The sequence below is a fragment of the Plectrocnemia conspersa genome, unplaced genomic scaffold (assembly GCF_051122295.1).
Source record: "Plectrocnemia conspersa isolate PC_06_02 unplaced genomic scaffold, ASM5112229v1 ptg000007l, whole genome shotgun sequence".
Lineage (NCBI taxonomy): Eukaryota > Metazoa > Arthropoda > Insecta > Trichoptera > Polycentropodidae > Plectrocnemia > Plectrocnemia conspersa.
Window position 1 is genome coordinate 5,862,862 of NW_028277171.1, and position 17,161 is coordinate 5,880,022.

Genomic DNA, 17,161 nt, shown 5'->3' on the forward strand with positions numbered 1-17,161 from the left:
TTTTTTATGTTTTATAAATTTAAAATTTGTTTTCGACCATCGTGGCGCATTGGGGTAACCTGTTAGGCCACGATGGTCTTAATTTAATCTAAAAAATAAAAATAATAAAAAAAAATCTATCTTATCAATTCAATTAGATGTGATTTGTTAATTATTTTATTTTTATGTTTATGACCATGGTCTTTATTAATGGATTGAACCTACTTAAATGCAAGCAATTCTTTCTCATCCAATAAATATTAAAGTAAATTTAAATATTATTTATGACGGAATACTTAGGAATACAAAAAATAAATACAAATCGCTCTCGTAACGTATTCGATTGTGTTTCACGTTCGTGTGCGCATAAAAAAATAATATTAAAAATCCATCAAGTGTATTTTTTCCAGTGTTTCGAAGCATCGCATTCGTAATACGCGATTTTGCCTCCGCCACTCGGATATGATTAATGTGGCGGTGGGAACGGCTCACGAAAGGGCGGCCGCCTTAAGGAAAGAAATCAGAGAATAAATGAATGAACAAATAAGGGGTGGAAAATGTTTTTCTTTTTTCCTTTCGGCGTTGAGATGAATGGACGCGGCGCGATAACTTGTGCGCGTGAGTTATGCCCGTGAGGAAAAGAAACAGTTTGCGAAGTAGCGTTACACAAATTGATTCTCGGCAAAGTTTCAACGGTCGATCATACAGGATGTATTGCAGCAACGTGATGCTATAAATAATTTATTCGGTGTGTGTGGAAATTTGTTGATGATATATATAACAATAAGTTGTATTTATTCACTACTTAATATAAATTACATTAGTTATGTTAGCTAGTAAAGTCGTGTTAAAAATGCAAATATTTTAAATAAACTTATGTAAGCAAATTAAATTATTATTCATACAGAATTAGTTTTTATGGCTCATACAACATTTTGCTTTTTCAGCTACTCTCATTTTTAACTTTTTATTACTAGAACACTATTTTATCCCACGGTCTTTATATTTTTAAGCTTGTTGTTTCTAGATGTTATTTTTATGCTGACAAAGATTTTATTAGTAAATAAAAATATAGAGTCTTTCACTCTTATAATTTATAAAATACAGTACCACCGTGTTTTAGTATGATTACTAGTATCTTGTCTGTTTACTAAATAATAAAATAATACTTCGTAAAATCATAACAATTATAAACGCAATTTTTACGTCCTTTCATTAATCTTTTATTTGGTTTAAAAAGTCGTAAAAATGAATTAAGTTAATTGTGCAGATGAATTAATCATTATGATATTTATTCGTGAGCTTAGGAAAATTTAGGGAAACCTCATCTGTAATTATAATTATATAATAATAGGTTGCAAATAGTACAGAGTTACTTATTAACAATAAAACACTCTGTACTACTATCATTTCAATACTCAAAATAAAAAGGCACTCAATGCTACATATAAGGGCCAAAATCCTTAGCCTAAGGAGATTTGTTTCTCGCAGGAGAATCAATTTTCTTATAATATTTTAAACTTTAATTATTATGACTCAAATTTTAAATACAAATATTTTTAAGGCCTTTAATATTATATGTATTTACAATGTTCCTTAAAAGTTATTTTTCATCTACAATTACTCCTAAATATTTTAAACCATCCACTACTGTAACAGAGTTATCTATGATTTCTATTTTTATATTATTACCTAATATATTTTTATAATTAATTTTATTTTCCTTTAGTTTAAATACATTATTTTTCATCAATATTTATATTATACTTAATTTTTTATTTAAATTATCTACAACTTCCTCGACATTGTCTCATCTGCAATCAGATGTATTTTACATTTTTTTACATTAATTACTTTTTTATTAATATATAATAAAACAGCAATAGTCCCAATTTAGACCCCTGTAGTACACCGTGAGGTACTATTTTCTCTGTGGAATACACAATTTATTTAGAAAAAGGTTATCCTTATGTTTAATTTTTTGAATTAGTTATTAAACCATCTTAAAACTATTCCACTTATTTTTATTTTTTTATTTTATTTTTTATCAATTCTTTCGTTGTAACCTGACAGGCGTAAGCCCAATGCGTTACAACGGGCAAATCTGTACCAACTGAGTAACTCAATCAGACATAATGAATACCTACAAATAATCTTTAACCACCAGACAAAGTCTGGGAATTAGTGAGATCTATATTATTAATTATAAATTAATATGTGCTATACAATTTATCATTAATAGATGCCACTGCAGCTGCGGCTGGTTTTTTTTTAATAATAGCGCATGTTTATAAATAAAAATTCGAGTGCCGCTGCAGGGGCTCGAACCAGCAACCTTATAGTTACTTGTCTGAGACTTCTATTTGACCGATATACACTATTTTTTTCAACATTATTAGTCTATCTATTGTTTCGAAAGCTCTCTTGAAATGCAAGAAAACCACTCCAATGATTTTTTGTATCATTGACTAACAACCAATCAGTTATCACTACTTGTGATGTAGTCTTAGTGGAATGTTTTTTTCTAAATCCTGATTTTTGTTCATATAGGATAAAATTCTTTAATTGTTTTATTACTACTACTTCCATTACTTTTTTCTATACAAGGCAACTGCTGATTGGTCTCATTTCCTATAACTTTTTATTATTTTTTATTTTAGGTATAGGTACAATAGCAGCAATTTTGAGTACTTTATTTATTAAATAATTCAATTTAGTTCCTATTATTTTCTAAATTAATTCTTTAAAAAACTCTTAATTATCCGTTACTTAATTTCTTATATATCTAACACATGACATTACATATTATATTTCTTGCATAATCGACGTTTCAACTTTAAATGTGCCACTCAAATATAAATTTAGTACATGCGCTTGTGTTTTCAGGCATTGTTCTAAAATTCAGAACAATTCTCTATAACTCATTTAGAACCCAAATACTTAAATTCTATAACTTGTCAATAAGCACAACAGCTGGTTAAGACCTTTTTGTAGCTAATATTACTGTTTTTTACCATAATTTATTACTGTATGTTTTTATCTTTTATATTATATAGTCATTGTTCCTGCATTTTTTTGATTAGATTGTGATCCTTATGTTGTAGGTTTTAATGAGCTTCTTGACATATTACAAAATTGATAAATACATAAACAAATTACAGCACATACTATAATGTAAACAAAACATATAATGTGGTGCATAAGATGCTTTAAGAATATTTTAGTCAGGTTCATGAAGGTGCAATTTTTGATTTTTTAATATTTATTTAATAATATTTAAATATTTTAAATCCTAAATTATATTCGCAAACTATAAAAAGTAGCATAAAAAACTTAAAAGAAAATATCTATAATAACAAAATAAAAAATGATAAATATTTTTTTAATGACGGTTACAAAATACCTTAACCTTAAAATATGTGTACTCCTACCATTAACTTTAACAATGAGTATTTCATTAGTTGACCCTTAAAATTACGCATTGTATAATATATACACATATAGCATATAATATGTGGTAAATTTTATTTTTAAATATATTTTATTACAAATTTGCATTGCATTTTTTTTAAAAATGAGCTTATGATTTTTATGATAACATAATAAATCAATATGATGTTTTAAATATCCCATATTAATAAAAGTATCTAATACAAAACGATATTATTAACTACATATTACAATCACAATAACTTAATATATTTGCAGTAGACCCCCCAATAACACGGTAAATTGGAGACGTGTTGTTTGTATGCAAGTAATGCACCTGATTCGTACGTACGTATTGTAAAAAAATGTATGAGTATTTTATTATCCCCCAACTACACGCACCCACATAGCACGTTATTGGGGGTCTACTGTATTTACATATCAGATAATGGTTTATATATTGTTTGCTTTGGATGGCCAAAATATATTTATATATATTGAAATCTGTACGTATAATAATTAAAATACATTTCTAGCCACTCATCTATCAACCGAACGTGTTATCAGCTTTAAACGGGGGGAGCCATTTATATGACAGTTCATTACACATCTCCCCTGACCTTTGATTATTTTAAAACCTTATCAAAACTATCATTCCGCATCTACTTTATCATTATTTCTGTTTTTTGCTTTCCAGATGAATCCTCCCTCCTGTCGACCCCGGCTCCGTCACACCAATCCACAGGTCAGCATCCCCTCACATTGCATTTGACCGCTCATTATTGTTTTTGAAACTATTTATTTAACTAATTAACTATTATTTTTTATTAAATTTTTAATGCCATCATCGTCTCGTGCTGTCTTGTATTTTTTTGTGTGCGTCCTATATATTGTATTTTTTTTTGCGAATGCATCATGAAACAACCAAGTAGTTATTATTATTCAAACGTATGAGCATTGAAGTTAGTTTGCAAAAATGTTTTATGTATATAATTTTGTATTTTTGATTGATATCCAAAAGCATGCTAGCTTTGTATCAAATTATTAAAAAAGTGCTTATCTAATTGATTAAAAATGATTTAATATGTTTTAGTGTATATATATAGTTATGTATCGTATATTTAATATGAAATGCTTTAACGTATCGTTGGTTGAATATAATGATTATATATTTTTAAGCTGTTTGTGTGGTTCTCGTACCATTGTTTGCCAACACCTATCGATTGTTCGCAAATTCGCAGCCAGTCCACGTAATTGCGGCGAACATTTCACACTCACCCTGTATACAAAGCACACCTAAAATATACGGTCGGTTAAAGACAATTTATATCATTAAAAATATACCATCATCACATATAAATTCCTGAGATCCTTTCCCTTCCTTACATTATGTAAATTTCATAATTTAATTAAATTATTATCGCTTTACGTGTTTTAGATTCTTAGCTAGAAAGGTGTACTAGATTGCATATTATCAGCACCGCAAATAGTTATTTGCTATATTCTGATAATGGAAATACATACAGTATTATAATAATAAAAGGTCTCCACTTTACACAGGTTATCCAATAATCATGTTCTTTAATTATATAAATATATTTAATTTTTTTTGTAAGTTTTTTACAAACCACATTTAAAATAGCAGCAATAATTTATATTTAAATTAAATAAGCTTTGAAAAATAAGTAATAAAGCTACAACAGAAATACACCCATCCTTCATTCTTTATAATAATAAGGGTTTAATATTTTTTTTAACGCAGATATCTAAAAAACTAAAGCATTATAAGAGTGCTATAATACTATTAAAAACGCGTTTATTAAATATGGTTTGCATAAACTATTAAATAAATCATGGTAAAACAAAATTTTATTTGGAATGAGCTGTTTAATATTTATAAATAATAAAAAGGTCGCAAAATATAAAACATATGTCTTTCTGTAAAGTTATGAACCTGAATTAAATTAAATTATATATGTACAAGCAATAACTTACGTGATACTTAAAATATGGTTTTATGTTGAATTTTTAATGAACATATTAAAAACTCAATAGATTATCAAAAATACATATAAGGTATAAATATTGTATTGACAGTGACATTATTTTTAATATTAGATCTGACAAATTATTAAGGTGGTTATACTGACTTTTTTAATACGTTTAATTAAATTCAGATAATGTCATCGATCTTATATTTCTTCACGAACTGATTAAAACTTTTATGCATTGAAAATAATAAACTGATACTTTTATTAAATATTTTAAATGTATTAAGAATACAATTTTGCCTAAAAAATAAATGAATATCTCATACACTTCTCTACCCCACAAATTATTAACCCTTAAATATAATTAATATAAAATTATTCGATGTCATATTTTTAACTATAACTATTATACGATTCTTGACTGTCACGAAAAGAAATTTATTTAATAAAAATATTCACATCACATATAGAATAATCAGGAATAATTTTTAATTAAATTTAAATCGATCGTATTATACTGTGTTAATTTTCATACGAACTAAGTATACGGCACATGTCGCTGCATTGTTCCTCTGTCGGGTCCGTCCCAAGGATTCGGAGGTCCTGGGCGCACTTGCCACTAAAGTCGCCGCTCTTTTGTCTGTTTCAGCCGCACAAGCCAACATTTGGGGATCGCAGGACGTGTACGTGAAAAAGGGTAGTACGATATCGCTCACCTGCTCGGTCAACGTCCATTCTACGCCGCCGTCGAGCGCTTCGGTGCTATGGTAAGCCTCGTTGTTATTCAGTGCCCACAACACTCACCGAGCTCCACATCCACCTTTTTTTAGTGTGGGAAATGGTAGAAAACGTTTCTGTGTTTTCGTATCGAAATGAATACACAATAGACCGTTTGGCAATAATGTAAACAATCGTGAAAATTCTAAAGATGCGCAAAAATAAAAATCAATTTATTTGTTCTAAAAATGTAGGATAATACTGTAAAAAATATTTTACATAGTATAAGTTAAAATTATAGTTTTAAATAATATTTTTTTAATTTAAAATACTACTTTTATATACACATTTAAAATTTAAAACATACAAAAAAATATTAAAATAAAAAGTTATTCAAATGATCTAAGTTATATATTTTTTATTTAATTAAAATAAAATAAAATTTCTTTATCACCCATTATATTTAATAATATATGTATTAGTAAATAGCATATTAAATTTAAATACATTTTAGTAGTTGTTTACAAATTGGGGTAAAGGGCACAGATGAGACTAGGCGAAAACTGTATTTCTAAAAAAAACTATTTAGGTATTGGGTGTTAAAAAAAATATTTGTAATATGCTATATATTAGTACATACATATATATTGACAGTGCAGAATTAAAAAGCACTGCTTTATAGTATTATAAAAATAGTATTTCATAACGTATTTTATTAAAAATGAGTTAACTGAAGCTCAAAAATATAAATAAATATTTTATATTTAGGTATATTTTTTAAATGTCTATTTAAGGATTATCACTACAAAATAAACTACAAATTAATGCAAAATTTATTATATTCTTACATATCAATATTGCTTATGATATTAAATGTGGCTAACACATAAGGCATTGTACCAGCACAATTAAATATAAAATATAAAGGCTTTCAAAGTCTTTGGTTATTACTACATTTGTCAATATTTTAAAATAAAATATTATACAAATTATAAGTTTTTCTTCCTAAAATTATAATGCCACTTCTGTTGCATATGCTATAATTTATTCCTGAAAAAGATTTTTAATAAATTTCGCATTTCTAATATAATCTTTTTTTCAGTATTAAAATACTAATATTATTCATAAATCTTTGCACTGAAAATTAAACAAAATATCTTTGATATATTTTTAATTTTGAAAATTTAAATTTGCAGTAAAAAATAATATAAAATTTAGTTTAAGACATGTATTTAAAAATAAGAAATATGGTTATTCTAGTTTTTTCTTTACAAACAAAATAATTTTGTAAAAAATTATTTCATAGCAGTAAAGTTAATTCATCATATTAAAAATCGATATGGTTTATGTAGCTTCGTATGTGTTTAAAATAACATTGTAAAATCTATTATTAGTTTATTTCAATGCTAGGTTATGCTATGTTAGGCTTTTAATTTTCTTTAGAAAAATATTTATATAAAAATAACATATTTATGTATTATTATTTTTATTATTAAATTGAAAAATAATTTTAAAATTATGTTTAAAAATATTCTTGAAATATAAAATAAAATAAAAATACTTACAAAAAATAAAAATAATCAAGAGGGTTTGAAAAACAGAAACAAAATTATGCAAAAAATATTTTTTTATTGTAATAAAAAATATTTATGTTTCAAATCATATCTCCGGAAAAAATATTTTTTAATAATTTCAATAGAAATATTTGTATTTTTATATATATTCATGGAAAAAATACAATAAAACTAAATTGCATAGAAATTAAAACATCAAAACTACAACAATTATTGTGTTTAACTAAAAGTTGTGCTCAGTTATTTTGAGTTGTTCTTAAACAAATCAGCCTAGGTTAGGTTACATAAATTTTGTTAAGTTGTTTAGAGTTAATATTTATTTTGCAAACCTCAATATAATCTTATTTAAATAAGCATCATTAAAATATTCTGAAATATAATAAATATTAAATAAAAAACTAACTTAACACAACTACAGCTAATATTTAATTTTGCAAATCAAGTAAGCAACCATTTAATATTTTATTTTAAACTATATTATTAAAATTGAAATACTAACCTAACACAACTACAACCAATATTTTATTTTTCGAACCCTAATCCTTAAAATCAGGTAAGCACCCAATACCAATAACTATTTTTTTAAATGTATTAATAAATTTAAAAACCTAACCTAACCTTAATTTAACCAAAATCGAGTACTCACTTAATGAAAATTTTATTAATAAAATATAATATTTATTCAAAATACTGAAACACAATATATCATTAGCTATGCATATCATAGGAAATCATAATTAAACTTTATTCTATTTAATTATATCTTTATTAATTAAAAACATTAGGCTTAAAAAAATATTTTTGAATTGAAATTATAACTACGATCTTTAAGAATATTATCATATTTACAATAAATTTATATCAATAACCTCTGCTTTATCGCGTTATTAAAAATAATTAAAAACGTATTTTTCTAACTAATCAACAAAAAAGATTACTGAAATACGTTAATGACTAATATTTATAAAACCTATGTTTAAAATCCACATGAATTCTAATAATTTTGAATTTCTATCGAATCTTAAAAATCATAATTAGTAATAATTAGGATTTAAGGAGGTTGTTAATTAATATTTTCAAAAAACTATGAAAATAAGTAAATATTATACAGACCCAATAAAGCGATCTATTAGTTGAAACAATTAAAATATTTCGGCGTAATACTTAGCGCAGAATTAAGTTTAAAAATAAATACATAAAATGATAGAAATAGCAAAGATTTTTGTGCTAAACATTAACATGAATCTTTTAAGATATACTGCTATGTTTTAAAAGGATCGCGTAAGAAACGAAACTGTCCTTCAATTGCTTCACAAAAATACTGTAAAGTGCCAAAATTTGAATAATAATAAGGTTAGAATAGAGTAATCCGTAAGGTCTGTACTAGTTACTCAGATGTCACAGGTTCTAGCCATGGTAGTAGACCTAATTTTTATTTATAAAAAATATGTGACATATATTGAATTTAAATTGTAATACACATACAAATATATAATTCGATTTCCAAATTCATTGTGTTTACAGAAAAACGTTTACAAAATCCGTTGCCCAAATAGACTCTTTGTCCTGGAACATCAGAAAATGGATGGAACGTGATCACTTGGAATCGTTTCAGCTTGTTCAAAATAAAAGTAATTCGCGTGTGTTGTGAAGAATATAAGCACGGATGCGGCACAAGAAAAAGTAAAAAATAATTGAAACTCCGCTCGATCGTCTAAGACAGGATTTTCTAGTTTTCCTAATTTCATGGATTAAACTCGTAATGATTTCACATAGATTAAGTGTTTGTTAAATAATATTAAATATTTAACACAAAATTTTTAAATGGTTTATTGTTGTATTTTTAGTAAATTTATTAAATAATTATTTTTATAAAATAAGAACGTTTTCTACCACTGCGTTACACAATTATCTCAACAACTACCTTACCATAACTTTTTTTATTCCTCCTTTTTTCCTTACTTAAAATTCAACCTAAGTACCAGTGTCTATACATTTCTTTGCCCACCAGGTACCATGGCGGCTCTGTAGTGGACTTCGACTCTCCCAGGGGCGGAATCAGCCTCGAAACTGAGAAGACAGAAAGCGGCACGACCAGCAAGTTGCTCGTGACCAAAGCGGCCCTAAGCGACTCCGGCAACTACACCTGCGTACCGTCGAATGCTAATCCAGCTAGCGTTAGCGTGCATGTGCTCAACGGTAACGTTTCACTTTGCCCTGTGTTTGCCGACGGATAATATTTACATATGTTTTGCGTACGAGAGACACACACTCACTCAGTTTTAGCATGCTGCATAACAATCATTAGAACGAAAGTGCATTCTATTTTATATTTATTGATATGAGACAATGTCCTCTCACACAAGACCTTGTGCATGCTAATTAGATTTTATTTTTTTGTCATGTGGAATAATTACTGTAAATAAAACGTAAGTTACAGCAATCTAATAACAATTAAGTCGCTGCTATAAATAGCAGTCTATTTAACTAACATTAAACAGTAATAAATGCATTCATAGTAATGTATATATTTTAATATATGATTTTATATTTAAAAAAAATGTCATTTAGACTAACATAAATGAAAAAATATAATTAGAAAATATTTTACAATGGTATGACATTTCGATAAAAAAAAAGTGATTCCAAAATATACGTCGTTTTCTATATTTTAAAAAACTATTTTTATTTTATTGATTAAAAAATAATTTTGGTAATCAATTTTTAATTACATAAGCATTAAATGTTGGAGGTGTTATTTTAAAAATATATTGATAGCCTCCTCTGTACATCGTCTACATTTTTTTTAATTTAGGAATTGTTGCATCGATCGATATAAATGGTAGTAAAAAGGAGCAAGGTTTGGAGAATAAGTTACTTAATTTTATTGAGAGTCAATTTCGCCACATACACATTGTCGTGGTATAGAACTATGCGACTTCTGTTTAAAAGTGCAGGCCTTTTTTGACTTCCTTGTGCAAACGATTCGGTTGATCACAATAGCACGTTTGCTGTTATTGTTTGGCCAGGTTCAGCAGTTTCGTTATGCACAATTTCTTAGCATTTCCACCATACACACGAAATATTTTTTTACAGTTGCCAATTGCCCTTTAAATAACCACTGTGTTTTACTAATATTATTTTCGTACAATAACTATTTCACCGGTTAGCAAATAATCGAAAAAAAGCAATTCAGCTTCGAAATTCAGAAGCTCTTGAGATATGCAGATATCCGCCGAATTTTTTTCTTTATGTATCTATGCTCTGATAACATGTATTGGCTTAGTATCTCAGCCAGCAAATGGACAGTTTGAGTAGCTTTTGGTTTTATTTGTGCAGCCAGGATATCATCCAAAACTTGATATCCTAACTTTTCATGTATTGTTTTTTAATTATTTCTGCCACTTCCAGATATCTTATGAATCAACTACCACTTTACCTTAGTTGCCTAACTTATTTTAACAAAATTTTAAGGCCTAATTTTTTTAATATAGAAATATGGAGTCCAGATGTACATCAACATAAGTACTCGGGAATCAACAGCATATTTCATATATTTTATTTTAATGTCTTGGATTCGAAAGCATAAAGTTTATTGATTATATTGAAAGTTTTACTTAGAGTATTTTGAAACAGTGAAACTTTTAAACCTCTACATTTTTGAAGAGCCTCTCAGTCAATTTCAATATTTTTTTCCAATAAATACATACCTATATTCGAATAAACTACTTTGCTTAATTTATATTTGATTTTTCACAATTAGAGATTGGGTTTTAATTGCTTTTCTGATATATTGTTTGAAATTTTATATTGTTTTGAAGTAAGTAATCTTTATTTAGACATATATTATATTATGTATATATTTTTGAACTACTTCGCTTGATTTCATATTTAACATTTTTACAATCAAAGATTGGGTTTCAATTTCTTTGATCATATTACTTTTGGTATTGTATATATTTTTACCTAAGTCATATTCCAGCACAGATAATTTAACTGACATATGGCTTTCTAAATCAAGAGAATCTCCAAACTTTGTCACTATTTTCAAAAAATATTTTTTACGTTGTTTTAATATTTTTTATAAAAACTATGTGCATAAAAATAAATTATTAACAGTCCTACTAATTTGGCAGAGTTTTGTATTAATAATAACGGAATGTCAAAATCAGGAGCAAAGTATGACAATTAATTTATATTTATAATCAATAAAATAACATCCTAAACTTACAATTTTGCATACATTTTTAGTATGATAATAAGTCGTCAATGAAGATGGTCTGATTGATCTTGGTTTATTACGAAGCTTATTTGTTTCTATAATAGCTGTTGTAATGTCAGCACCATCTTTCCACTATTATTTCTGACAAGCAACCAAGCATTTTTTGCTGCCATATCAGTGTAAATTGAGAGATATATACTACTTCTTCTCACTTTAATTTTATACAAAGATATGTTCTAGTACGATTTATTTACACCTGCAATTGTATTGATGGATCATTGTATTGATTATATTGATTGTATTGATGTACACATCCACGAATGTGCTCACGACTTTTGACGCTCACTCCGGCTTTTCGTAACCAAAAGGTAAAATGTATTTTCTAGCACGCGTCCTTTCCGAACAAAGAGTAGTTTTTTGCGGTGCAATATTTTTAATCAATAATGCAATTGTATGGTCACGAGATCTCTCTTACATTGTATGTGGTCCGACTTTTAAGACTTGGTTTTGTTTGTAACGATCGTAAGAATGTTTGTTACAATGAAATTTACATTTTAACAAATTGTGCAGATAGTAAAAAAGTATTGAATTTTATTTAAGTGATATTACAGCATATGTTTATAATACAAAAATTGTATTTTTTCGCACTTTTTGAATACAATATTTTCGTATCTTCACTGTAACGCAATAAACAAATATGAAAAGTGATGCTGTTATGATCATATAAATCATTTGTTGCTTAAAGTTTATATAAAGACTATGATATTATTCGAGACGACTTAATCTAAATATCAACATTGCTCAGTTGATATATATTCACTTTCCATATCAAAAACGTTTATTAAAATATTATAATTCACGAAAATTAACATTTACCACCTCACAAAAATTCAAAACTGTCCCTCCCTATACATATCTCCAATATCGTTCAAACCCCGATCGTTCCATCAAACTCTGCGCGTTAATCTAGGATTATAAATTTGACGTTTAATTTATGGCTGTGCCAAAAATTGCAATATTTTAACTGCTCTTTAGGTAACAGCAGCAGCAGTGGGGGTTTGTAGTGAAAAATTAGGCACGAGGGTCGTTTAATCTGTGCCGTTTATCTCGCGCTCTGTATCTGCGTTTAATATCGTGACGCGGTTTAAATATGACCCGACAGCCGAATGCATTCGCCATTATATGCCATGGCACACCCTCTGTGCACTGTGTTTTGGTCCATGTTAAAAACTTTTAATCAAAACACAACCAGGAATGGCGACGCATAATCACAGCAAGGGTGGTCTTATTTTTTTATATATATATCTGCTCTTTTTTGTGATAATGTTAATTCTTTGCCTTCATATTTTTACTTAAATCTTGTTTTTCTTTATTTAAATTGTTAGCTGTAAAGCTTTATAAAATTTTTATTGAACGTAAATATCAGTTGCAATAAATAATCAAGTTAATTATAAAGAAAAATAATGCTTTTATTACTATATAATATATTTACTGGTTAAAGTTTACATAAATACTTTGATAATGTTTGAAACAATTTTTGGAACAGGATTGATATATTTTAGTTAATATAAATTTACGTCATCAAAAGCTTATTTTTTGAGTACCAAAAGCTTTTTCACAACACATGACTACTAAGCTTTCCAGATGATTTCAAATTTTGAAATTAAATTCAAAAAATAAAAATTATTTTAAGAAATTTAATTTATTTCAAGCACAACTTCATTGGTATAATATGATATATTTTTCGAACATATATTTTATATTTAAAATATATATTTAATAAATTGGCAAGTTTCAACCGTTCGTCGGTCGCCAAATATCCATACAAATTACGCACTTACAGTCAAATTCAGGTCCAACCGTCATTTATCTCAAACGCAGATGATTTTGTATCCAAAAATCATACAGATTAATGCATTCGGCTATCGTGCGAACGGTCACATTGACTTTGTCAAATAACTGCTAATCAATCGGCCCGTAATGCGACTCACGGTGAGTGACTTTATAAAACGGTGCGGTTGACATTTTCGCATTGGTCGGGGGATTACTTATTAAATTTGTCGAATGATTTATATAGAGGGGATTCACTAATCGCGTAGGCTATGGTTGACCGCTGGGTTATATGGAGAGATATAGTGTGTACTTATCGAATTAGTGACACCTTTACTATATAAATTATTAGATCAGATAAATTCTAAAAATGAAAAAGATATCATTTTATATTTTAGCTCTTGTTGACATATAAGATGTTACCCTTGATATATTTTTTTTATCTATATATATTTCAAAATACTTTAAGAGTAAATTGTAATACCCCATTAAAAAGTAAGACAATTTTTCATCATTTTTAAAATGCTTTTTGAAATTTAATAATTTAATAACCATAGTAAATTAAAAAATTAAACAATTTTTTAATTCAAGTTAAAACTGATACTTTTTAAAACAAATTTACGTTTTCATAAATATGTTTTAAAAAGTATCATGTTTTAAACAGTATCATATATATTATTTCAATAACTTTTTTTGCCAGAAAAAAATAATGGTAAAAGTTAAGAGAATTTTTTATGTGATGTTTTATTATCTTGACTCAAATAATTGTTATTTAGTTTTTTTAATTTATGTACAACACAATATATTTTTTCACAAGTTTAAAATGAAATATATACTTTTTTTTTAAATACCATGAATTTAAAAATCTTGTTGTGTTTTAATATATGTTGAACCGAAATAAACCCAAGCTTTTGAAATATACAAATTTATAATTTGTATATTTCAATAGTATGGGTTTTCTTGATATTAAATCAACGAATTTTTACTTTGCTAGTTACTAAATGTAAATATGTGATATTAATTTAAGTTTATGTTTTAATGGTAATTAATATCAAATAACAAAAACCTTTACTGTATTTTTATTGATTTATGATAACCAGTTAATATCTTAAATGTTGCGGTCAAATACTTTGTCACAAATTTTTAACCTTTTAACTGTCTAAATCTAATATATTTGGTTTAATCACTTTGGTTAGAATTGCTATATTCGATGTCATCATTGTTAAAAGATTTTTTTTAATGGACTGTTTTGCTTTAAAGACACATTGTTTTGGACTTTTATGCAACAAAGGATTAGGTGAAAAAATTCATCAAAAATATTAAAATATTTTGCTCTGTTCTTTCAAATTACCCTTGAAATTTTTGTTGGGTGAAACAAAGCATTTTTTAGGAAAAAACAAACCGCATTAAACAAACAATAATATAGATAATTATATACTACTAGATTTACTTATTACTATTTAAATTAATAATAGGTTAACATATAATTATTAAAATAAATATAAAAAAAATATTTGCTCTAGCAGAATTTTTGAAGCAAATAAATTTTAGGAGTTTTGGCTAAAGTATTTTTAATCTTATCTAAAAAATATACGTAGCTTACAAAATTATATTATGAATATTTTTTTATTCCCAAATAACCCTTTCATAATAAAACTTTAAGTCACGTAAAAGTTTTCTTTATTACTTTAGCGTTTTTATTATATAGAAGACAAAGTTATTTATGTTCAAAAATTGTATTTTTTTAAATTCCGTACAATTTGTAAAATCACTTCTACGTATGCAATGCTCTCGCGTCTTGATGCAGACAATAATACAAATATAATCCAGTTGTATCGTAAGATTAAGTTAAAATTGTATTTGGGACTGGATCAGGGTTGTCGTGAAGTGGAAAGAGGCTGCTTAGTGTTTGCTACAAATTCAAGTGAATTTTTGTGAATCTCAAGTTGGAATGGGCTTAAAAATAAGTATCTGATGTTTACTATTTTTGTAATTAGAAGCGCTTTTTAAAATCAGGGAGGCGCTTTTCTGTGCCTACTCTTGACATTTGGACCAATGCGAAAATTTTAGGGTGGAAACAGAATTGTTATTGTCTATTTTTATTCAAAAATCACAATTTTAACAACTTAAAATCTGGCAATGGTATTTCTTGGTACTCATAATCTGAGTCAGTACATTCTACTGGCTTGTCGGTATTTAAAATTGTGAATTAATTTGTATTTGTAAAAACACCAATTGTCTCTTAGTGTAGATAATTCGTACGATCGTCACGTGCGTCAGCATAACGAACACATATAAGGAAAGGATTTTTAACGCTTTCGGAAACGAAAGGATTAAGTAAAAGAATAAGAATAAAATATTTGGCCAAATTACTTTTACGGAAAAAATTTTTTTATGGAAAATGTTCTTTTAACAACCAATTAATTTTATTAACAAAATATTTAGCAAATATGAATTTAAATTTAATTTAGAAATCTTGTGAATAATAAATATTTTTAGGCTTTTTACTAGATTTAGTAGTCAGTTAAAAAAAATTGCGCTACGCAACCAGATGCATATTGATTTTATTTCTTAATAAAATTCGATTTTAAAAACATAATAATTGCGACTAAATAAATTCTCTAATGGCATTAGTACATCTCTAATCGCAACAGTACATTAGGTCGATTTCATCTCTCGAGACTGTGAATGTTCACAACATTTGCTATAAATCTGTTCTAATTTAGAAAAATCTATTCATTGCTTTTAATTTTTTTCTTAAGTATGTATAATACTTCTTTCCTTTGCCAATTTATTTTTTTACCTACATGCGTTACGACTAGTTGTAATCAGTGTGTTTATTTTATCGTTTGGTATTTAACAAATATGATATATATCAACAAGTTTTTCAAAAATATATCTTTAATGATAGGTTTAAATAGCTTGGGCAACTGATGAACTTGATGAACTTCAATAAAATGTATTAAAAGCTACAAAATAAAGCAGAGTTGTTGAAATCAAGAAAATAATTTGCTTCGTAGATTTAAAAATTTACAATTTCAAAGAATAATATCTCTCGTATAAATATAACATTAAGTGATACTTTTTTATATAAAGACAACGATACCATATTTCTATTATGTATATATTATATAACAATACTAACAAATCATTTTAAATCTATTTTTTTTTAAATCATATTAACTATGTCTACTAAATACTATATTTTATTTGTTTTAGGTGAACATCCAGCTGCAATGCAAACTAGCAACAGAGCAGTTTCAACGCACGTTTTATCACCAGTAGTAGTCGGTTTGATCACTTACATCCTTTCATCAATTTTCATGGGCAGATGATCATGTTGAATTTTAGAAGAACATAACGTGAAAGTGAATTAAAAAAACTTTTGAACATTTTTAATAATTAAAAATAACGAAAAA

General features: G+C 26.7%; 1 protein-coding gene across 2 annotated transcripts in view; it reads left to right on the plus strand.

The window, feature by feature from the left end:
* Positions 1-17,161, plus strand: part of LOC148233726 (junctional adhesion molecule B-like) — a 560,268-nt gene extending 543,107 nt beyond the window's left edge. Inside the window, exons 5-8 of one of the 2 annotated variants that reach the window (XM_088188561.1) lie at positions 4,106-4,153; positions 6,049-6,166; positions 9,702-9,889; positions 16,962-17,161. In XM_088188561.1, coding sequence (XP_088044687.1) covers positions 4,106-4,153; positions 6,049-6,166; positions 9,702-9,889; positions 16,962-17,077 — 470 coding nt within the window. In that variant the 3' untranslated portion in view covers positions 17,078-17,161. The remainder of the gene's footprint in view (positions 1-4,105; positions 4,154-6,048; positions 6,167-9,701; positions 9,890-16,961) is intronic. The other variant, XM_088188562.1, reaches the window with a different exon arrangement.